This window comes from Caretta caretta, chromosome 10 (assembly GCF_965140235.1).
Source record: "Caretta caretta isolate rCarCar2 chromosome 10, rCarCar1.hap1, whole genome shotgun sequence".
NCBI classification, from domain to species: Eukaryota; Metazoa; Chordata; order Testudines; family Cheloniidae; genus Caretta; species Caretta caretta.
The window spans coordinates 18,471,077-18,494,450 of NC_134215.1; the positions used below are offsets into that span (position 1 = coordinate 18,471,077).

At 44.3% G+C, this 23,374-nt stretch overlaps 1 protein-coding gene across 1 annotated transcript; it reads left to right on the forward strand.

The window, feature by feature from the left end:
- Positions 1–6,515: 6,515 nt before the first annotated feature.
- On the forward strand, positions 6,516–15,924 carry ARL6IP1 (ARL6 interacting reticulophagy regulator 1). Its single transcript, XM_048866027.2, has 6 exons — positions 6,516–6,772; positions 10,231–10,364; positions 11,460–11,579; positions 12,735–12,852; positions 13,576–13,660; positions 14,769–15,924. Exons 1-6 carry the CDS (start codon positions 6,737–6,739, stop codon positions 14,885–14,887), a joined length of 612 nt encoding a protein of 203 aa, XP_048721984.2. The 5' UTR covers positions 6,516–6,736; the 3' UTR covers positions 14,888–15,924.
- The last annotated feature ends 7,450 nt before the right edge of the window (positions 15,925–23,374 follow it).

Below are 23,374 nucleotides of genomic sequence, written 5' to 3' on the forward strand. Positions count from 1 at the left end.
ATCTGGAGCTTCACGGGGTCCCTGAGTGGCACCAGGAGCGGGACCTGCTGCGCGACAGGGATCGACACAGAGATGGGCATCACAAGCGGAAGTGCTGGCACCACCTGGATCGGTGCTGCGAGTGCAAGCAGTGCCGTGATTTTATCCGTGGTGCTGAGGGATGGAGCATCACCGGTTTGCCTTGGGACAGTGCCACTTGATGCAGTACCAAAGGCTTGGCGTAAAGGGTGGGTGACCTCAGCGCTGTCATGGCGATGAGGTCCCTCACAGCCTCAAAAGTGGCCAGGGTGGATAGCAGTTCCACCTCCTTGATGACCTGGGCCGGGGAGTCAAACGGCACCGGACTCGACAGTCCCCCTTGCGAGGCCGAAGTCGATGGTGCCATCTCCGCAGACTTCGGCGCTGGATGCTCCTCTCGAGGACACACCCCATTGGCTAGCTCCAGAGGGGTGGACCTCTGGGACAGAAAGCTGCTCCTCCCTTGCTTCTTGCACTTGTCGGCTTGGTGAGCCTCCCCCAGACAAGTGTCGTCGGGGTTGCCCGTTGGCATGGGCTTGCTGCAGGACTTGCAGGGCTTGAACCCCTGGGATTTGGGCATGTAAGCCCTCCCAAGGAAAAGCGGTCAGGATAGAGGATAAACTCCCCAGCCCAACTGCTAACTACTAACTAATGACTAAGAACTAACTAATAAGTACAGAGAACAAGAAACAAACAAAGTTAGGGAAACATGGTAGAACTTGCTGAGCAAGATGCAACAGTTCCAACGACTGTCACTGGCGGTAAGAAGGAACTGAGGAGGCGCCGGGTCAGCAGGATCATATATGGAGCACCATGAAGGTGCCACTTCAGGGGGCTCCACAGCCAACTCGACGGGTGCTGCTAGGGGAAAAACTTTCCAACAACTGTGCACGCAGAGTGCACACACCTAATTGGAAGCGGTATGAGTAATCACTCGAAGAAGAAATTGTGTGTCCGTGACTGAGGAGTAAGAGGAGAGAGTTGTAAGGGGGAATTCAAGGCGATTTGAGGGGAGGAGAAAAGTCACATTGTCTTTTGTCAGTTTCCACTTGAAACAAATCAGCAAGATCCTGTGCAAAGAAAAATGGAAGTAGGAAGGAAGGTTTGAGGAGTGAGTCAAATGTGGCAAAAAGGCAGAGAAGTTGAAGTAGAACTGTTTAGCTAGGAAAATGGGAGAACTGAAAGAGGAGAGAATTAATTTGTTATGGAGCAAGACCGCCTGATCAGGGGATTTCCACCAGATAGACTGCAGCACGAGATCAAGAACAGAGGAAGTGGATGTTGGGGATGAGCCAGGGCTGGGAGTTTGGAGGGCAGACCTTGTGATAGGAGAGAGCGGCAAAAGAGTCAAGTTGTGGAGGAGAGTGAAGCATGGAGAGAATCAACAGCTGTATCAATGGAAGAAAGGAAAAAGAGGCAGGGAGGAGAGCGCTGAGAGCAAACAATTCAACGCTGATGGAAAGCAAGTCACAGAAAGGCCAAGAAATAGGGCATGAGGTGGGGGCAGGGGGTTGATAGACGATGTTGAGGGAGACCAGCTGAGAGCACCAGAGAGGTCAGAGAGACAGCAGAGCTTGGTCAAAACCAAGTCCAAGCCCATTCGGTGAGTAGGAGAGTTGAACCATGGCTGCAGGTTGAATGAAGAGGTGCTGGTGAGGAAATGTGTAGCTAAGGAGTCCAGTAAGTTGTCAACATGAAAGACTTGAAGATTGTGAGGCACAAGAGGAAGAGAGCAAGCCAGGAATCTAAATCAGAGAGGAAGGCTGATGGGAAGGACTGTAGAGGACAGCAAAAAGGAGGGGGAAAAGGGGTGGAGAATTAGATGCAGTGCTGTTCAAAAGAGGAGAAAGATAGGGAAGAGAGAAGGTGTTGGAAGTGGCAGGAAGAGGACAGGAGAAGCCCAACACTCTCACCTGGTCTGATCCAAGGTGGGGAGTGTGGCTGCAGAGGCAGTGTCAGACAAAAGGACCACTGTGAGACCCAGGAGCTGGAGGGAGAGATATATTAAGAGGTCATGGATGACCGATCTTTTTCAAGATGAAGTGGATGTTCCAGAAATGGAAAGCGAAGAGAAGGAGGGAGAGAGAAAGAAGAAGGATGGGCATAAGGTTAGGAATGATGGCATGAGAAGGGTGGAGACAGGTGTGGGACATGGAGAAGGTGGGGATGGAAGGAAGGTCAGGGTTGAGGCAAATGTCACCAGAGCTGAGGAGGCGGTGGCTGCAGAGGATGTGGGTTCTGGATTTATGCTGGCAGGAGAGGGGCAGAGTACAGGATGGAGATACCTCTACTCCATGGATCCAAAATCCAAGTGGTGACAGATCACATAGATAAGAAGGAGCTAAGTCATCTTTGCTTGGTCAGGAGGCCATTCAGTTCTGGACTACTTGTGTTCATCAAGGCCCTACATTTTCCAGGCACCCAGAATTTGATGGCAAATCACAATAGTAGCCAATTCTCAGACAACCATGAGTGGCTGATAAAGGACCCAGTGTTCATGAGAAACTTTTGCAAGTAGGGATACCCATCACTAGATCTATTTACCAGGAACCAGAACAAAAAATGCCAAGTGTTCTGCTCCAGAGGAGGCTCCAGTCTAGGCTCCCTGTTAAATGCCTTTCTTATACCCTGGATACCAGGACTTATCTATGTCTTCCACCTAGTCCTCATGATACTGACAATCTGAGGAAACCAAGGCAAGATGCTGGATACATGATTATGATAACCCTGGCCTGGGTCAGGCAGTTCTGCTATTCGGATCTGATGAACCTCTCACCGCAGTCCCCTGATCACTTTGCCTAGCATAGGATCTGACCGTTGTTCTGTGAAACTACAACTGGACACTGCAATGTTACAACTGACGCCTGGATACTGGCTGGCTAACATCCACCAAAAGAACCTAAAGTTCACATTCTACCCTAAAGCACAAAAGCCTCAACTAGACTGACTTATAAACCTAAGTGGAAGAATTTTATTTCAGCATCTCATCACTAGCTGTCTCGAAAACACCCTTTTCAGCCATATAGGGCTAGTAAATAGTTCAGAAAAAATCTGGACTTTCTATTAGTTGCATGGGAGTCTATTTAGCAGCTCTATCTTCACATCACTCTATCTAGGACCACAGTGTGGGTTTGTTTGTATTTTACTCTACAGGGGTGGTCTCCAACTTTTTTATGCACAAGATCACTTTTTGAATTTAAGTGCAACCCAGGATCTGCCCCGGCCCGCTCACTCCATCCCCCCTCCCTCCATCGCTCCCTCTCCCCCACCCTCACTCACTTTCACTGTGCTGAGGCAGGGGTTGGGGTTTGGGAGGGGGTGTGGACAGGGGTTGGGGTTTGGGAGGGGGCCCAGAGGTTCAGAATGTGGGAGGGGGCTCTGGGCTGAATCTGGGGCAGACTGAGTCTGGGGTGTACCAGGTGGTAAGAGGTACAAGCTCTGGGAGGGAGTTTGGGTGCAGGAGGGGGCTCTGAGCTGGGGCAGAGTGTTGGGGTGCATGAGGGGGTTTGAGGTGCTGGCTCTGGGAAGGGGGTCAGGGCTGGGTCAGGGGCTTGGGGTGTAGGAGAGGGCTCGGGGCTGGGGTGTGAGCTCCTGCTGGGCGGCACTTACCTTGGGTGGCTCCCAGTCAGCAGCATAGTGGAGGCTCCCTGCCTGCCCCACGCTGCCCCCAGAAGCGACCAGCATGCCCCCATGGCCTCTGAGGGGGTGGCGGGACAGGGGTCTCCGTCCACTGCTCCTGGCTGGAAGCACTGCCCCTGCAGCTCCCATTGGCCACAGTTCCCTGTTCTTGGCCAATGGGAACTGCAGGGGTGGTAGTTCCAGGCAGAACACGGAGATCTCTGCCCTCGCCCACCCCACCTCACCCCACCCCCCAGGAACTGCGGGGGCATGCTGGCCGCTTCTGGGAGCGGCGTCGGGCAGGCATGGAGCCTGCCTTAACTCCGCTGTGCCGCTGGATTTTTAGCAGCCAGAGCTCACGATTGACTGGCAGAGGCTCCAGGATCGACCAGTCAATCGCGATATATGGGTTAGTGACCACTGCTCTATAGTGTCTAGATTCCTTAGTTGCCTTATTTGTGTTCTTTTTTTCCCCCAGTTCAGGAGTGGTCCTCTTGGGACCGCAATATAGTATTAATAGGGTTAATGGGCCCTTCCCAACCCTTTGAGCTCTTGGTAACTTATTCCCTCTACCACTTCCAATGAAGACTGCCTTTTCAGTAGCCGTTACGTCAGTTTGAAGAGTATGAGAGATTCAGGCCCTCAGGGTAACTCCCCCTTATACATTGTTTAATAAAGGTGGGGTCACTGTCAGGCCTCATCTCAAATTACTGGCCAAAGTTGTTTGAGTTCCGTATGGATCGATTTATTCATCTCCTAGTTTTCTTCCCCAAGCCTCTCCACGCCAGGGGAAGCTAAACTTCATAGCATTGATGATGTAAGGGCCCTGTTGTATTACCGTTAACAGGATAATCATTCAGAAACACACCTAGACAATTCATGGCCGTTTCTGAGAGGATTAAAGGTCAGGCAATATTCTCACAAAGATTATTGAAATAGGTCTCTGACTCAATAAAAACACATTATGAGCTAGCAAACTTCCATCCACATGCACCCATTAGAGTTTCTTCCTCTAGCGCTCAAGCTGCCTCTGCTGCCTGTTTGAAGAACGTCCCTATTTCTGAAATTTGAAGGGCAGCTAGCTGTGGAGTTCACTCCACCCTTTTACAAGACACTCTAGGCAGAGGCTTCCCAATTGGTATCCATTTTGGTAGGGTGTCCTGCAGTCATCATTTAACTGGCACTCCTGCCACCTCCAAGCAAACAGACAACTGCTTGTTAATCACCAATAGTGGAATCCATGTGGACAATCACTCAAAGAATAAAGAATGGTTACTTGCTTTAGAGTAAAGCTGGTTCTTCAAGGTGTGTTGGTCACACAAATTCCATGACCTGTCTTCCATTCACACTACTACACCGCCCCCTCCCCTAGAAATCTTTATTGACAAAGGAATTGAGGGATGGTTGGACCTGTTCTGCCCTTTGTGTGGGGAGGGAGCAGAGAGGGGGTGTGCGTGTGTGACGACGTCTAGGGCATAGGTCCCTAGGCAGCACTAGTCCCCCTACCAGCACTAATCCCTAGGAAGACTGCAGGCCAAATCTAGACTGCCAGGCACTTTTGAGTAGACCCCCAATACCTTTTTATTTACTTGTTATTTCTTTAAAATTATTTTCTCTGCAGTCTGGACCTTGACTATACCTTGACCATGACATTTGGACCTTGACAAAAAATTGACTACTCCTGCCCCATACCAAAATAATCTGATCTTAGACATGTGTGCATTAAAAGTAAAATTCCTATAGACAACACATCTTGAAGAACCACAATCACTGTAAAGTAAGTAACCATTCTTTCTTTTTATTTACCTTCAGGTGTCTGAGTCTTTAGGTACACTCAAATCATGTTTTCAAGCTCCTCTCCAAAATCAGGAGGGCTTAAAACTTGCTTTTTAAAATAAAGCTGAAATTCTTGCATAAAGGTTCAGCTCCTTGGAGACAAATGACTAAATCAAACATCAAATCTCATTGTAAAATTACACACGATGGGACCATTCTACCAAGCTGATAATTGGTGGAGGCATGACTCATGGTTTTTGAAAGCTTGAAGTGGTTTAGCTGAAGTTCAGACCGTTCTGTGGTTGTGTATCCATTTTGTTTGTTCTTCTGTTGGCCCTCCCTTCCTGTTAGCTCCATCCACCCATTCCGCTACTGCCCATAGCTGCTTTTCCATTTGCCAAAAGCACGGGGAGTGCGTCCGCTATGGCCAAACCGTGCAGTGTGTGCCAGATCGGCTCTGTCCACACCACTCTGAAACCACCCCCCAACGTGCTTTCCTGAACGATGCATCTCTCTGGCATGTGGTGTTCCCTGAGTGTTCCTGGCGTAGCCACCTGAGGGTGCTGCTCTGCCCAGGCACAACTATCACCATCCCCCCCACTTGCTTGGCCTTTAATTCCACTCTGCTGCTTTCTTTTCTTTTTGCTCGTCCATAGTCCTCTTCTGGGCTGGCCACAGGCCTGTGCTCGTTGCAGCTGTGCCCTTATGGACCAGTGTCTCTGAATGGTTTTTGTACCTGTGGCAACTACTGAGGCAGGCGCCCGCTCAAGGGGCAAAGTACCCACTGAGGGGTAGCTGTGAATGGGAGACTCTCCTCTCCTAGATGTGGGGGGCTGTGAACGGTGGCGTCTCCCTCGCCCCCAGGAAACGTGGGACAGCTGAGAGGCTCTCCCTCCCATTGCCCCCAGGAACTTGGAGACAAGTGAGAAAGCCCCCCCCCCCCCCCTCCCCTCCTGAGGGAGATTTCGGCCACCAGTTAACGCTCTACACTACTGAGAGGAAGAGGAGAAGCGGATCCCTGATTGGTCGCGGCCTGTATTCAAACAGCAACTGCCAGCAGGCAGGCTCCGGTTGTAGTTGAGCGCTCTGGGATTGACCTGACCCAGGCTTGGAGTCCGCCAACCAATTTGGCGGGCACGGCGTCTGGGCGGAGCTAGCCGCTTCCCCCACCCCGCTGGACGCCGCGTCTATAAGGGCGGCGGCCGGGGGGGCTGGCGAGCTGCTGCAGCGCGGTTTGACGGCTGCAGTGCAGCGACTGGGAGGGCGCGGCTAAAGGACGAGAAGCAGCAAGCGCAGCGCACCGCACCGCACCGACTCGCACAAAATGGCGGAGGGAGATAACAGGAGCGCCAACCAACTGGTGAGCGGGTCTTGCGGGCTGGCCAGGGTCGCTTGGGAAGCCGGAAGGGGACGTGAGCGTCTCCGGCCCCTTGCGCCGTTCTTCTCGCTGCCCCGGGCGCGGTCTGCTCGGGGAAGGAGGGAGACAGTGGGGCTGCGTCTTCCCTGTCCCCCTTCCCCCCCACCCCCCACGCGTCTTCAACCCTCGCTCTCCAGCCGGGGGTGGCGACCAACGAAAATTTATCCCCTCCGGCGTTCCGTAGTGAGGGGGTCCTGGCTTTGTGTGGGAGGCCGGGCCGGCCCCGTTTCGCCCGCCTCCGGGAGATGCTGTTGGGACTGGCTCCCGCAGGCGCGGGGCAGTCTGCGGTGGGGACGGAGCGCTCGCGGCGGGAGGTCGAGCCTACCCCGCGGGCGTTCTCCGGGCAGATGGCGTGGGGCCGGTGGCCCACTGAGCCGAGCGGGGGTGTGCGGCCGCTTCTGTGTGCTTCCCCCCCGCCCTGGCTGACCGCCTGAGCCCGTCGAAGCGCCGGTGGCCCGACGCCTCCCTTGGTTCAGCCTCCCCTCCCCCAGCCTTTGGTGGCTTTGGTCAGCGCGCGCAGAAGGGCTCCAGCCGCTGACTGCGCAGGGCGTCCTCGTGGTGTTAGCACCTGCCCCTGTTAATAAAGGGGACAAGGATTAGCCCGGCGCTTCCCAGCAAACCTCACACGAGGCCTTGGTCGCTTGTAATTGGCCCAGCCCTGTATGCAATTTTAGAGTCAGATTGTTTTTTACATAACATACGCAGGCTTTTTTTTCTTAGTTTGTAATCTCTGTGAGAGAACCCACCAGGCTTTCCTGAGGGGATGGTCATATTTCAGCGTATTTAGGGTGTGACTAGGTGTTTGACAGATGTAAGAGGACCGCAGAAGATGCAGGGTGGCTAGTGGGGTACTTTAAGGTAACGGCTGGATATAGCTACAAAACTGAGGGTGGAAGAAGTGAAGACTTGACTTAGTGGGTGGTGGTAGCCAAATGGGCAGGATGCGTTCATCTTCCATTCAGTTTAAAATTTAAATAAAACAAATCTGAGAAGTAGTTTTGGGTACTCCCTTGGACACGTTTTTTTATAGCTATATTTTCATATTCTTCAACTTGTATTATTCTAAAAATTCCAAATAGACAAAAGGGGGGAAATTATTTCTTGAAAATACAGGAAGGAGGAAATAGTGACACTGCGTAGATGTAGGTGCTACCAAATGCACAAACTAAAACAAAAACCTGGAAAAATCATGCTAATTCGCTTTTAAGAAGACAACTGAAACAATAAGCAATTTGAACTTACCATCAGTATACATTCTCATTGCAGAGGTGTCCTCTGGTCTTGAAGTTTGATGGATTAACCATGACTTTGTATGAGTGGTTAACTCATTTGTTGTTGTTTATATTAGAGCAGAGCGTTCTCAAACTCTGTGGTAAGAAACCTTATTGGAAGTGATATCCCAAAAGGTCTTTTTAAAATTTAAAAAGTTTCATGTACAGTCATCACCTACACTGCAGCATTTCAGAAAATGCTTGGGAAGCAAAATGCACTTGCCTGCTTTGAGCCATAATGGTCAATAAGACTTTATTTATTTATTTATTTATTTATTTTGCTAAGCCTAGCTTTCAGCGTGCACCAGGCTGCACAATTTGAGCTACTGAAGTGAACTTGCAAAGTTCCATATCATCCTTCAGAGCTCATCTCTAAAAAGAGACACGTGTACACTGCTGGTTCAAAACGTGCAGCTGTGCAGATTGGTGAGATAAAAGGGCCTGTCACAAACAAAGCCACTGCAGAGTATGAGCTCCCTCTGCACTCCCTACCCTGCAGAGGCTGCAGACTGGGCCCTGCAGTACTGGGAGGCCTGGGGCACATGGGGATTTTCCTCCTATCTCCCCAGGGAAGTATGCGCGCTTGCTGGGGGTGGTGTCAGTTGGGTCTAGACTGTCTGGTGGATAAAAGCCTGTCTGTAATACTAAGGAGAGCCACCTGGCTCTTCAGCAGCAGAACTGGATAACTGCAATCCCTGCTTGGCGGGGGCTGGAGTTGCTGAGGAGCAAGAGCGCTTCTATGCCAAGTGGTATCTGATACCCAGGTAAAGCCAAGACTCCCCCATTCCCCTTCCTTCTGAGTCACCTGCTCTTTAGTTATACACAAGCACAGCCCTTTTCTCATTAATGGTGCTTTTTAAAATTTGTGCAAGAGCAAATAAAAATGTTTTGTATTTAAATTTTGTGGGGTTTTGTTTTTAAAGGAAGCAAAATGAATTTTGACTCACACTCAGCAATAACCCAAATAAGAATTAGCAGGAACATCAGACTTAAATTAAACAAGTTAGTCAAGTCATTGACTGTAGCTCAGCAGCATATCAAAATATATCAGGACACCATTTATGATGTACTTATTTGTTGTAATTTGAGTAACATAAAAGGCCTAGTGGTGGCTTCATTGTGTTTTTTGTTGTATGTTATAATTAAGTGTTGTAATTAAACTTGGGTGAGATTTTTAGATTACATTTTTTTGTTGGAAATTGAAAATATTCATTAGTTGAAATGTATTGTTCGGATGAAACTTTTATCAGGAAGGTTTCTCAGGTCCGGAACAGAATTTCTGGTCGAAACCAGAAACCCACTGTAGAGTAGCCAGTCGCCCAGTGGTCAGGGCACTCTCCTGGGTTGTAGGAAACCCATGTTCAACAAGACTCTGGTTTGCATGATTCAGATGAGAGACTGGAATCTGGATCTGCTATATTCTGTGTGAGTGCCCTAATCACTGTTTTATTGGGTATTTTAGAAGTGTTTATTGTGGGAGGAAAAAAGGTCTTGCTTTTGTTTCACATTGGAACAAAAACAAATGTTGAAATCTGAGAATTTTTTATTGGAATTATCTAACATTTTAGGCCTCCTAGGCATTTACTTCACAGTCTGGATATACTTAAATTAAGCTTATGAAGGGCTGAATTAAATGTGCATAGGAAACAGAAATTTGCATGTGATACTTTGAATATCTTATTTTCAAAAAGGTGTTATGGGAACCAACAAAGGTTGGGGAAACACTAGACTAGGGGATTTCTTCTATGTCTGAAAATAGCAGATTACAAATCTTTTAATATAGCACTATGTCTTGTGAGTCTCAAAACAGTGGAGGGGGATTTAGAGACCCATTCTACTCCGCAAATTGCTTGGAAAATCTCAGTCTCACTGTTTTGATTGAAACTGACTATATAGCTATATCCCATACTCTTTTGGGTCTGACTGAGGAGAATTTTTGATATAAAAATGTTTTTCTAACTGAAAAAGGAAGTAACCATATATGGTATCTTAATAAAAAAATAACTTAGTTCAGAGTGGCTTCACAACCAAAGGTCCTTATTTTAATATAAGTGGTGTATCTGTAAAGCACTTTAGATGTAAGAATTATTTGATTTCTTAATGAATGATAACGCTTTTTTTTTAATACAGGCTGCAGAGACTGCAAGTTTGGAGGAACATTTGCAAGGATGGGGAGAAGTAATTCTGGTAGCTGACAAAATCCTTCGTTGGGAGAGAGCTTGGTTTCCACTTGTATTGATGGGTGGTGTTTCCTTTGCTTTTCTGTGAGTGCGGTACCCTCTGATCACTTACATCTTCAGATAGCAAAAATGCAGTGAAACTTAGCAAGTCTTTACTTCTCTAAAGATGCGTAAACAGAGATCTTGGAGTAAGAATCCTGCACAAATGCAAGTAAAGCAGAACTCCTCAAGCTCTAAAGATTTGTCTTTCTGAGCGCAGTGGTAACAGGAAGGAACAGAAGCCATGTTCTACCCACACACAGGCCAGTGGCAGTGCTGATTTAGTCTCAGAAACCTTAGAGGACCAACTATACCTAGACTATCCCTAATGGGTTTGTCTAACCTGTTCTTTAAAACTTTCAATGACTGAATTTTCACAACCTCCCTTGGTAACCTATTCCAGTACTTAATTGTCCTCAAGTTTTTCTTAATATCCAACCTAAATCTTCCCTGCTCTAGATTAAGCCAATTACTTCTTGTCCTACCTCCAGTGGACATGGAGAACATATGTGCACATAGTGATTCTTTGATGCTTGGAAAATAATTCAGACTTTTTGTAGGGATAAAGTACTACCAGTTTCTTGATTCCTGAGCTAGCACTCACCATGCCTTGCATTTTCGTAAAAGCTCCTTGGTGTATCAACGCTTAACGTGAGTTGGGGAAGTATCCCCAACCTGCTATCCTCGGGATGGTGTTGTGCATGCCTGTGCTAGGGAACTGTAGATCAAGAGTGACAATCTTAAGATGACATCTTTATAGAATTAGAAGTACAAGTGAAGTGACTGTCCCTTCCTGAAATAGTGTAAACGTTCTGTATTGCTAAACAATCTGCATAGCACATTGTCTTGCTGCAGGTTTTAGTGTTAACAGGTTTTAGTGTTGTTCAATACAGTGATATTTTGGAGGGTACTGCCGGGGAATAGTTCTGTATTGGTATTCTTTTTTTGGTTTTTGTTTTGTTTTAAATCACTGGAGCTAAGAGCAACTTTGAACCACTTAACTTGTTAAATTTGTTTAAATCTAAATTTTGTGTTGAACTCAAACAACATCCTTTTAAATGCAGCAATTTAAAGATTTAGACAAACTGAATTTTCAGAAATCCACAAGCAAGCAATTTTTATATTGCCTTTTCTTTACAGGATGATCTACTACCTGGATCCTTCTGTTCTTTCAGGTGTTTCTTGTTTTGTCATGTTCCTGTGTTTGGCTGACTATCTTGTTCCTGCTCTTGCTCCTAGAATTTTTGGCTCTAATAAATGGTATGTAAAATCAAAACCAGACAAATAAACCCCTTATGGCTTTCCTATTTATGAAAATGAACATTGTCAAAATGGGCAGTTGAGTGGCTAATATCAGGTCAGTTGTGTATACCATAGCATGTAAGGGTAAGGCGCTCATCACCTACTAACCAAAAGATGCTAGTGAGTCCAGTGGTAAGAAGTCGAGCTTCATTTTATTTTAGAAGATGGGGTACTGCACATCTTCGCAGCTCTGCCTCATTCCAGCTAAAGACCTCTTTAGTGATGGGCATATTGCCTTAATCTGCTTTAAGATGTTGCCTTACTACTAACTTTATTCTTTTAAAGTTAACACTTCAAGTCTTAACAATTCAAACTGGTGTTAAATATGATTGGTGTTAAATATGACCTAACTAAAAATCTAGAAAGGGGAGTATACAGCACATGAATGAAAATTTTAGGTGCTGAAGTGGAGGAGTAGTCCATAAATTAGGATGAAGAAAGTAATACACCGAGGGACCTAGAGTAGAAATTTGGGTGGGAAATAATCAACACTTCAACTTGGGGGAAGGGAAGTGAATTTTTACAGAAAGAAGTAACAATAACCTGACCTACTGGAAGAAAAACCTAGAGAATTACATGTTGGATTTAAAAAAAAAAAAAAAGAGGAATCTAAAATGGGATAATTGGCTAATACCAGGGTAAGACCGTATGGCTGTTTGAAAAAAAATTCTATGCAAGAGTATCAGCTAGTGTAGCCAGACTAGGCAGTGGATAAAACTTCAGTAGTATGCATCTCTTGTGCATGCTCTAACGTAGCATTATGCAAGCCTTTTGAATTAATTGCCCCTGAAAGAATAGTACGCAATTTTTGAGCGATTCAGTGTACAGTGAATTCTAGAACAAGTTCAAAGTATACAGTCAATTGATAAATGAAGGGTGCTCAATAAAATGGGCAGTAATTTAAGGAAATGTAAAAGTAAACAAAATCAAGATCATGCTTCAATGTACATAACACTGATCTTGAAAAGTTAAGAGCTCTACGTGTTCTTTGCTTTTACTGAAAGAGCAATGAATTTTACATCCTGAACTTTAAACTGACCTTTAGATGATATCTTAGGCTCAAGATATTTCAGATTGTAGTAAATTTATTTTTAAAAATTCCTTTTTAAAAAGGACCACAGAACAACAGCAAAGATTTCATGAAATTTGCAGCAACCTGGTAAAAACTCGTCGCAGAATTATTGGCTGGTGGAAACGTGTCTTCACATTGAAGGAAGAAAAGCCTAAAATGGTACTTTACACACTTGGTCCTGAGGGGTTGGGGGTTGAAAAAATTACTTAAACTGTGATTCTGCTTTATTCACATTTGAAACAAGGGTTTTGTCTGTTTATGAAATGGCATCTTGTATTTAGATTTGGCAACTCTGGTTGAGTTTGCAATGTAGGGAACACATCTTATTTTTGTAAATCTACCAAACGAGGGTTCAAAACACTTCTCAATATAAACTCAAACTCTGACCAACTTTAACCTTAAAGCAGAGTATAACAACTTTGAGGAGCCCAACTTCTGAGACCATCTTAAATCAATGTCTTTCAGTAAGCACCTGCCATCTGAAAACGAGGCTCCTTTTAAGGTGTGTCAAGTTAGGCACACTTTAGAATATCTTGGCCTAAAAGTAACTTCAGATGCTGTACCTTTCTTATCAGTTGTAATGGTGGTGCAATTACACTAAATATTTCTCTACCACATCTGTGTGAAAGACCCTTGCAAACAAAAGGAACAGTTAATACACTGGGAAACTGATGAACTGAAAATATGAACATTTGTCTGTGATCTCAGGTCAGGCATTTTAAATGGTGTGTGTAACTATAGTGTGTAATGGTTGGGTGAGCGAGGGGCGCTTCCAACTAAAGTGGTTGGAGGTTCATTTCCCTTCTTAAATTTGGGAATTTAAAATGCTGTGAAATCCCGGACAGGACTTGAGTAACTTAATGTTTTATCTCTCATTCTTAGTACTTCATGACCATGCTCTGTTCTCTTGCTGGAATTGCTTGGGTAGGACAGCAAGTTCATAATCTCTTCCTCACCTACCTTATAGGTAAGTGTTCATACTTTGCAGAGTGGATACAAACAAGAATATTTTCCCCTCTTCTGAATAGAGACACGATAGCCAAAAGTTCACATGCTAAACTGCTCATTTGTTTGAAACTCACTGTTTCCTGATGGACCTACTTTCCCACTTCCACTGAAAGGACAAGCAATACAGTAACTTCTCACCTAGTGTCATCCCCCTTCATGTTGTTTCATTGTTACATTGCTGATCAATTAGAGAACTTGCTCGTTTAAAGTTGCGCAATGCTCCCTTATAATGTTGTTCGGCAGCCGCCTGCTTTGTTCACTGCTTGCAGAAAGAGCAACCTGTTGGAGCTAGCTGGTGGGGGCTTGGAACCAGGGTGGACCGGCAGCCCCCCTAAGTTCCCTGTCCGGCAACCACCTAGCAGGCTATCAGTTGCTGGGCAGTGTCTCTCCCCGCCACTGCTGTGTGCTGCTCCTATTCTCTGCCTTGAAGCTTCTCCCAGGAGCCTCCTGCTTGCTTTGCAAGGGGGTGGGGGGAGGAAGAGGGGTGCTAATGTCAGGGTGTCCCCCTCCCCCTGCTCCTGTACCCCATCTCCACAGAGCAGGCAGGGGAGGGACATGAGTGTTCAGGACAGAGGGAGCTTACTGGCAGCAGTTGCTGTCTCAACTTGTTGATCTACTTAAAGGGGCAATGCACATCTCTCTCGCGCACACATACGTCTCTGTCTCTCTCTCTCTCATGCTGTGTCTCCTTCCTCCATTCGTGTGGAGTGTGAGGCTACATTAACAACAATGTAGTGCTATTCATCATTTAGCAGTAAGGCATTCCTTGGGACATATTCGATCCTCTGACTCCACCATCTCAAGCAAGCTTCACAATCATCATTGCTGTGTACAGCATTAAATTGTTCATTTAAACTTATACGATGTGTGTGTAAAATTGGATTTGCTTAACATCGTTTCGCTTAAAGTAGCATTTTTTAGGAACGTAACTACAATGTTAAGCAAGGAGAACACTTAATATAAAGAACACTTAATAGGGTTTAGCAAACGTGGGGTTATATAGTGAAAGGAACTTTTTATAAGAAAATATACTGTTAAGTAATTTGTTCTGTCTGATCTCATTTTAGTGAGTGTTTTGTTGCTGTTTCCTGGATTAAACCAACATGGAATCATTACCAAGTATGTTGGAATGGCAAAAAGGGAGATTAACAAACTTCTCAAGCAAAAGGAGAAGAAAAATGAATGAAGCATCACTTGCTAATTAAGCTACAGCGTAAGATGTCCCTGGGAACAGTTTCTAGAATTCCTCTATACTTATTATAGAAGCAGTTACTTTGCTCATTGGCTCTAATTAAAATTGGGTCCCTATTCAGCAGAAATGCCATTCTCTCAACAGCTGTGAGGGTCTCCTGTTTCCTCTGGTAGGCACATAGTTTTGTAGCCTGCTGGTGATTATATTAGGGAAATACCTATTTTATGCAATGGGGAGCCCTGCTGAACTTATTTAACATCCACACCATGTGGGAAGTCTTAGCTGCTAAAGCACAAGAATTGGCACTTTTGTAATGTATGAATAGTATCCTCATAATGAAGTTAGTAGTGTTGCCTCACCATCAATAGGCTTGTGGGCGCAGAAAGCAGCGAAGTATGTGATTTAAGAACTAGTTAATTGGTGTGGAGATTTTTTACTACTGATTCTAGTGGGAAGGGACCAATTAATAGTCTTCGTTCCCATTCAGTTCTTTCTGGGGGCACTTGCACAGAACTATGGCTAAAAATGAATCTATGGCCTAGCTAAAATAGTATTTATTTGTTTCTGTTGGCTAGCTTAATTGGTTGAATAAACCATGGATTATTTCTGCCAAATAGGGCTCCTGAACACTTAAATTTGAATTTAGTCACTAGCTGTAGTGTATCTGTCAACTCATTGCACTGAAAATATGTTGAAAGTGGCCTAGGGTATATGTACCCGAACAGTCAATTATTTTGAAAACTGCTGTAGTCATGGAGCCATGTAACAAGTCTGTTTTTATGTATGTTGTCCTGTCCATAGATGTACTAGATATTTCTGTCTCTTGTAAATAATCCTGTCTTCTGAGTTATGACTTCAGTTTTTAAAACTGTACTTATGTTTCCTTAAGTAAAAGCTGAAAGATGTTTACGTATCAAGGCCTCTTAAAAGTTGAACATTTGTTTTAAAACTATCTTTCTTCTATGTTTTTCAACTGTAAAACAGGTAAATGGTGGTACCTTTTAATTTAAAATATAGACTTGAGAAAACCATTTTGAAGAGTTGCTCTTTCGCACATCCCTGGTGTGTGTTCACAATGTATCTGATCCTTGCCAGGATGAGAGTGGAGATGTGAAAATACTTTCATTCTTCAACCTCACAAATGCATCTATGGGCACAGGGCTACTATCTTAAGTGTCTCCCGTACTGCACTTAATGTAATGATAGTAAACTTCTCTCTTTATTTTTTTTCTAAAGAGTGGAGCTTGTCAGTATAACTGCTGTTTGTTCAATCTGAGAAGTAGTGCCTATGCTGCTGAGAAGCCCGGAACATCATGGGAACAGAAGAGACTGTAATGTCTTTTCTCTGCAGTACATGGAATTTCTTCCACTGTTGCTTGTCATAGCTTTCATAGCAGCAGCTGCTTATGACTGACCTAGGTCAATTTTTAGGAACTGTGAATAAATCTGTGGGGAAAGGGCATATATGAAAGTGACAAAGCAGGCCCAATCAACAAAAAATACAAGTTTGAACTCTACAAAGTTAGACACTGCTGGGGAAAATGAAACATTTGTTAATGTCTCAAAGCTGACATTTAACTAACTTTGGATTCTGACTATGATGAGTATCCCATATAATGAGCAAGAATACTCTGATACAGAATTTCCCTTAGCCTCCATGGCTGCAGAGAATCTTTAAAATGTAAACTGATGCAGGGTTAATACTTTAAGCCTATAAGTAGCTTGAAGTAGTAGCTTTCAATGGTATGAACTTTTCCATCTTAATCAACTTTGAAAAATATATGCTAATGTTAACTTGCTCACTTCTAAAGATCTCTCTAGAAACAGCAGAACACAATTCTAAACAGCCTCTAATGGGCTTCCCAGATGCTAAAGATCTGTTTTATCAAGCCTCCAGGCCTCCAGCTTTTCCCCAGCCAGTTTTCATAATGTGGATTGATGCATAACGCATACTGAAGCTTAAATTTAGGGTGTATGTTTAAAAACAACCAGCTTTGTTAAATGGTATAACCAAGTAACACTGTGGTATTCATATACAATAAAAACATCCCATTTTAAAAAAAAATTGTTGCTGAAGAATCTCCAGACATCTGTGATGTAATTCAAGAAGTTCACTCCAAAATCTAGGCTTGCAAGGATTATACTGGCTCTTGGCTATGAATGCTTTCATGTGGCTTGAAAACTGGGTGAAGACCGTAATGAAAGATCAGCCTTGGGGATAGTGAAGTAACTGTTCCTTTGTTTTGAAGAAACTATACCTGGCATTTTTCTGTGCATGTTACTACCAAAATATAGTGGCAATTTGGAAAAAAATACCTTTGTTGAAGGGGTGCAGTGGGAAGAGATGCCTCTCTGAGGAACAAGACACTTACTTTGGCATCATATGAGTACAACTACTTAACCTTTTATTGCAGCACCTGTAGAAGAGCTTGGAGGATGGCTTTCTCACTTCTCTTTAAAGCAATCCACTCCACATAACTATTTCACCACTCCCTGTGCTTTTTGATCCTGGTCTCCAGAAAGGGCTGGAGATGAGGATAGAATTTCCATAGAGTCCTAAAAGGGGTTCAGGGAATGAAGCCACCCCATTGTTTTCTTCCAAGATCTGTTGATTCACTTCATAGAATCATAGAATATAAGGGTTGGAAGGGACCCCAGAAGGTCATCTAGTCCAACCCCCTGCTCGAAGCAGGACCAATTCCCAGTTAAATCATCCCAGCCAGGGCTTTGTCAAGCCTGACCTTAAAAACCTCTAAGGAAGGAGATTCTACCACCTCCCTAGGTAACGCATTCCAGTGTTTCACCACCCTCTTAGTGAAAAAGTTTTTCCTAATATCCAATCTAAACCTCCCCCACTGCAGCTTGAGACCATTACTCCTCGTTCTGTCATCTGATACCATTGAGAACAGTCTAGAGCCATCCTCTTTGGAACCCCCTTTCAGGTAGTTGAAAGCAGCTATCAAATCCCCCCTCATTCTTCTCTTCTGCAGGCTAAACAATCCCAGCTCCCTCAGCCTCTCCTCATAAGTCATGTGTTCCAGACCCCTAATCATTTTTGTTGCCCTTCGCTGGACTCTCTCCAATTTATCCACATCCTTCTTGAAGTGTGGGGCCCAAAACTGGACACAGTACTCCAGATGAGGCCTCACCAATGTCGAATAGAGGGGAACGATCACGTCCCTCGATCTGCTCGCTATGCCCCTACTTATGCATCCCAAAATGCCATTGACCTTCTTGGCAACAAGGGCACACTGCTGACTCATATCCAGCTTCTCGTCCACTGTCACCCCTAGGTCCTTTTCCGCAGAACTGCTGCCTAGACATTCGGTCCCTAGTCTGTAGCTGTGCATTGGGTTCTTCCGTCCTAAGTGCAGGACCCTGCACTTATCCTTATTGAACCTCATCAGATTTCTTTTGGCCCAATCCTCCAATTTGTCTAGGTCCTTCTGTATCCTATCCCTCCCCTCCAGCGTATCTACCACTCCTCCCAGTTTAGTATCATCCGCAAATTTGCTGAGAGTGCAATCCACACCATCCTCCAGATCATTTATGAAGATATTGAACAAAACCGGCCCCAGGACCGACCCTTGGGGCACTCCACTTGATACCGGCTGCCAACTAGACATGGAGCCATTGATAACTACCCGTTGAGCCCGACAATCTAGCCAGCTTTCTACCCACCTTGTAGTGCATTCATCCAGCCCATACTTCCTTAACTTGCTGACAAGAATACTGTGGGAGACCGTGTCAAAAGCTTTGCTAAAGTCAAGAAACAATACATCCACTGCTTTCCCTTCATCCACAGAACCAGTAATCTCATCATAGAAGGCGATTAGATTAGTCAGGCATGACCTTCCCTTGGTGAATCCATGCTGGCTGTTCCTGATCACTTTCCTCTCATGCAAGTGCTTCAGGATTGATTCTTTGAGGACCTGCTCCATGATTTTTCCAGGGACTGAAGTGAGGCTGACTGGCCTGTAGTTCCCAGGATCCTCCTTCTTCCCTTTTTTAAAGATTGGCACTACATTAGCCTTTTTCCAGTCATCCGGGACTTCCCCGGTTCGCCACGAGTTTTCAAAGATAATGGCCAATGGCTCTGCAATCACAGCCGCCAGTTCCTTCAGCACTCTCGGATGCAACTCGTCCGGCCCCATGGACTTGTGCACGTCCAGCTTTTCTAAATAGTCCCTAACCACCTCTATCTCCACAGAGGGCTGTCCATCTCTTCCCCATTTTGTGATGCCCAGCGTAGCAGTCTGGGAGCTAACCTTGTTAGTGAAAACAGAGGCAAAAAAAGCATTGAGTACATTAGCTTTTTCCACATCCTCTGTCACTAGTTTGCCTCCCTCATTCAGTAAGGGGCCCACACATTCCTTGGCTTTCTTCTTGTTGCCAACATACCTGAAGAAACCCTTCATACTCACTTGCAGAGAATGGAAAAAGACAGCTCTGTGATGGAATCCAAATAAGTGATATCTTCTTGATTCCAAACTTAGAGTGGTACATCTGCTATATTAATGATAAATACCCTCATGCAGAGTTTGTGGTGGGTGGGAAAGGCCTTCCACCTCCCAGTGAATGTCATGTTATCTTGTGAATGCCTGAAATTTAACTGCACAAAATAAAAGTAAAAATCTTTTTTTATAGTAATTTGGTGTTAGCTGTACAGAAGTAGCGGGAACTGTGAGCATGTGTGATCCTTAACATAAAGATATCCTTTTAAAATACCAACAAAAAACAAGCTAACTATATTCTTTGTATTTTGGTAAACTTGAATTCAGATAGAAATGTTCATCTTGCAAAAGGAGTAATGGTATCTTCACATCCTAGATTCTACTGTTCTCTACTCTTTTTTTTTTTTGTAGCTTAAATGTCTGTATTTCCTACACTGATATAAAACTGGCCTATCATGCCCAGTTTAGGATTTTTTTCCTCTCCCCACAGATCTCTTCTGTGGGCCTCAAACTTATTTACTCAAACAATTTACTCCTTAAGACTAAGTTTTTTGTTTATAAATCTATGGCTCCTCCATAATGTTTAGTGAGTTGTGTGCAATTTCAAAAAGAAAAATGGACCAAAGGAGGTTTAATCAATCATTTCAATTTCCTCACTTCTGCTGAATGTACCTGCAGTAATATACACCATGCACAGAAGCTGAGTGAATGTACCACTGTGTTTTAAATGGAATATTAGTACATCAGGGAATACGGCTAGAGTGAAAGGGTCAAATCCTGTAATGTGCTCTGTACAAGTAGCTCCCTTTCTCAGAAGGAAAACTTTAGGATCTGAATGCATGTTTTTCATAATGCTGGAGGAGACTAGTGAGTATGAAGGGCTGCTGTTGTAATTACATCAGTCAAGAAAGAGCTACAATGAAGGAGTTACCTGTAAGAAAATATAGCAACCAGGGAAACTAATTCCTCAAAACTCAAACCTGACCTTTTCAACAAAGAACACAACTGCTAACCAATCTCATTAGGAGTGCTATCATACATGCTATTAAAAGGAGAGATCATAAATAAACTAAGGTAGAAAGTTTTTTCAGGGTTTGTCTACATGAAGAAACTTACCAGCATAATTATACCAGTAAATTTCCTTGTACAGGCCACCTCTTATGTCTTCTGTGTTTTGAGTCACGGTAGCAGACCCAAACGCTTAAGGTTAGGCAGCTGTGGTTTTGTATTGCTTGAATCAGATTTACTGGTAGAGTGGTGCTGGTCTCCCATTGTGGGGCTTTCTGACTGCAGGAGGTGCTCAGTACCTTTCACTGTCACAGTTCCTTTCAATTTATTTTCCTGCTGTTTCAAAAGAGATTTCAGAGTTTAAGGCTGGATGGGACCATTGGATCTAGTCTGATCTGTATACCATACATTTCATTGTTATCCCTGCATTGAGACTAGTATAAGTTGTATAACCATAGTGCCAGGACCCCAGTGTGGTAGGCACTGTACAAATACAGAACAAAAAGACAGTGCTTGCCTTCAAAAAGCTTACTCTCTAAGTAACTTGTGTTGGACTAAAGTGTATCTTCCAGAAAGGGAGGCACTCAGCTTTTTTTCTCCACTAGATGAAAAATCCCTTAACTACCTTATATCTTCTGGTGAAGGCCTTACAGGCTCCAATCAAGTAATTTCTCAATCTTTTTGATAAACTAAACAGAATGAGCTCTTTGTATCTCACTGTAAGGCATTTTCTCATTGTTTGAATAATTTCTGTGGTTCTTTTCCCTCCCCAATTTTTCAAAATCCTTTTTAAAATGTGGGTTATCAGAATTGTATGTTGTATTTCAGTATCAGTCTTACCAATACAAAATAGAGAGAAAATCACCTTCCTCCTCCTGTTTAGTTTTCCAGGCATTGCATTTAGCCCTTTTTGCCTCAGCATTGCACTGGGAGCTCATGTTCAGTTGCTTGTACGCTCTGACCCTTAATTCCATTTCAGTCACTCCCTTTCAGGATACATTTCAGAGTAACAGTCGTGTTGAGTAACAGCTGTATTAGTTTGTATTTGCAAAAAGAAAAGGAGTACTTGTGGCACCTTAGAGACTAACCAATTTATTTGAGCATGAGCTTTCGTGAGCTACAGTTCACTTCATCAGATGCATACCGTGGAAACTGCCAAAGACATTATATACACAGAGAGACTATGAAATACAGTCCCCCATTTTGTATGAATGGCCTGCATTCTTTGTTCCTAGATGTATTAAAATATTTTGTTTGAATGGGCTTATTTTACCAAGCACTCCAGATTATTGTGTGTGACTGCTCTGTCCTTATTATTTACCACTCCACCAATCTTTGTGTCATCCACTAATTTTATCAGTAATTTTATATTTAGTTTTAGGCAATGGATGAAAATGTTGAACTGTACTGGACCATGCACATGGTAACATACACCATGCACAGAAGCTGAGTGAATGTACCACTGCAGAACCCTGCTAGAAGTATCCCCATTTGAAGATGATTGACAACTACCTTGTGAGATCCATAAATTAGCCAACTCTGAATCCATTTAACGTGCTTTACTGATGTCTAATGCTATTTTTTTAATCAGAATGTTATGCTAAATCAAACAGCTTACAAAAGTCTATTATGTATATAGTTACCTTTCTCAACTAAACGTGTAATCATCACAGAATTGGGTTTGTCATAAAACCTATTTTCCATAAAAACATGGGCTGAATTATATTCCTATCTTTAATCCTTTATCAGTGTAATCCCCTGTCAACTTTTGCTCAGGATTTATATCAGGCTAACTGCTCTATAGCTAACTGAGTCACCTCATATGCCCCTTTTTGAATACTAGCACATTAGTAGTCTTCTGGTATTTCCCTGGTATTCCAAAATTTATTAAAAATTAACATCAGTAGCCAAAGATCTCCCCAGCCACCTGTTTCAAGACATTTGAGGACAAATTATTCAGGATCGTTCATTTTAAAATGTTTATCCCTAGTATATGGTCTTTGATCTCAGTTACTAATGCACTGGAAACTACTTCATGAGCCTCATGTATGATTACAGGTTTCAGAGTGGTATCTGTGTTAGTCTGTATCAGCAAAAACGAGTCCTTGTGGCACCTTAGAGACTAACAAATTTATTTGGGCATAAGCTTTCATGGGCTAGAACCCACTTCATCAGATGCGTGGAGTGGAACGTTTAGTAGCAGGTATATATATACATAGTACAGGAAAAGATGGGAGTTGCCTTACAAGGTTGGGGGTCAGTCTAACAAGACAATTCAATTAACAGAATACCAAGGGAGGAAAAATCACTTTAGTCGTGGTAATGAGCATCATCTTGTTTCTTTCCAAATACAAAACAAATATTTATTGAATACTTTTCCTTTTTTGGTATCATTATGAATAATTTTACCATCTGATGTCATTTCCCGAATGTCTTTGGAATGCTGTCAGATACACAACAAAAGCTCCCTTCCCGCCAGTTCCAGCGCTGATTGTGCCGGTTGCTGAGGTCCCCGCTTCTGTCCTGAAGCACTTACCAAACTTCTCTGTTTCGGCTCCCTAACTGTGTTTGGTGACAAGCTCCACCCTTATGAATGTTTCTAAACGTGGGAGGCAGCAAGCTTCCGCTATGAAGCTCCTGACAGGGCAAGGCAAAGAGCTCACCCCATGCCCCCCTGGGTAACTGCACCCCACCAGAGCCCACTGACTGTGGAAGGCACAGAGCTCATTGCATGAACAGCTGGTGTTTAGCTTCCCCCTTACCAGGTCCCCTTGACTGCAAGTCACAGAGTTCAACCCATGGCTTAGTGGACTACATCATGTGGGGCACTTAGCTCCCCACTTCTGGTACCCCTGACTGGGGGAGGGGCTCAGCCTCAGGGCACCTCACAAGCTCCGCGCTCTTCCCTCACTGCATCGAGTCGCTGCTTCCCTGCGCCAAGGCCTTCACGCTGAGGCCCCTTCCCCGCCCCAGGGCTCCCCTCGCCCCCCAAGATGCAGGGCTCACCTACTCCCCGCGA

What these genes read in the sequence shown, in the direction of transcription:
- ARL6IP1 (XM_048866027.2), top strand. Translation starts at nt 6,737, where the DNA reads ATGGCGGAGGGAGATAACAGGAGCGCCAACCAACTG. An exon ending in ATTTTTGGCTCTAATAAATG is followed by an intron (nt 11,580 to 12,734) that starts GTATGTAAAATC and finishes CTTTTTAAAAAG; the next exon opens with GACCACAGAACAACAGCAAA. An exon ending in AGGAAGAAAAGCCTAAAATG is followed by an intron (nt 12,853 to 13,575) that starts GTACTTTACACA and finishes TCTCATTCTTAG; the next exon opens with TACTTCATGACCATGCTCTG.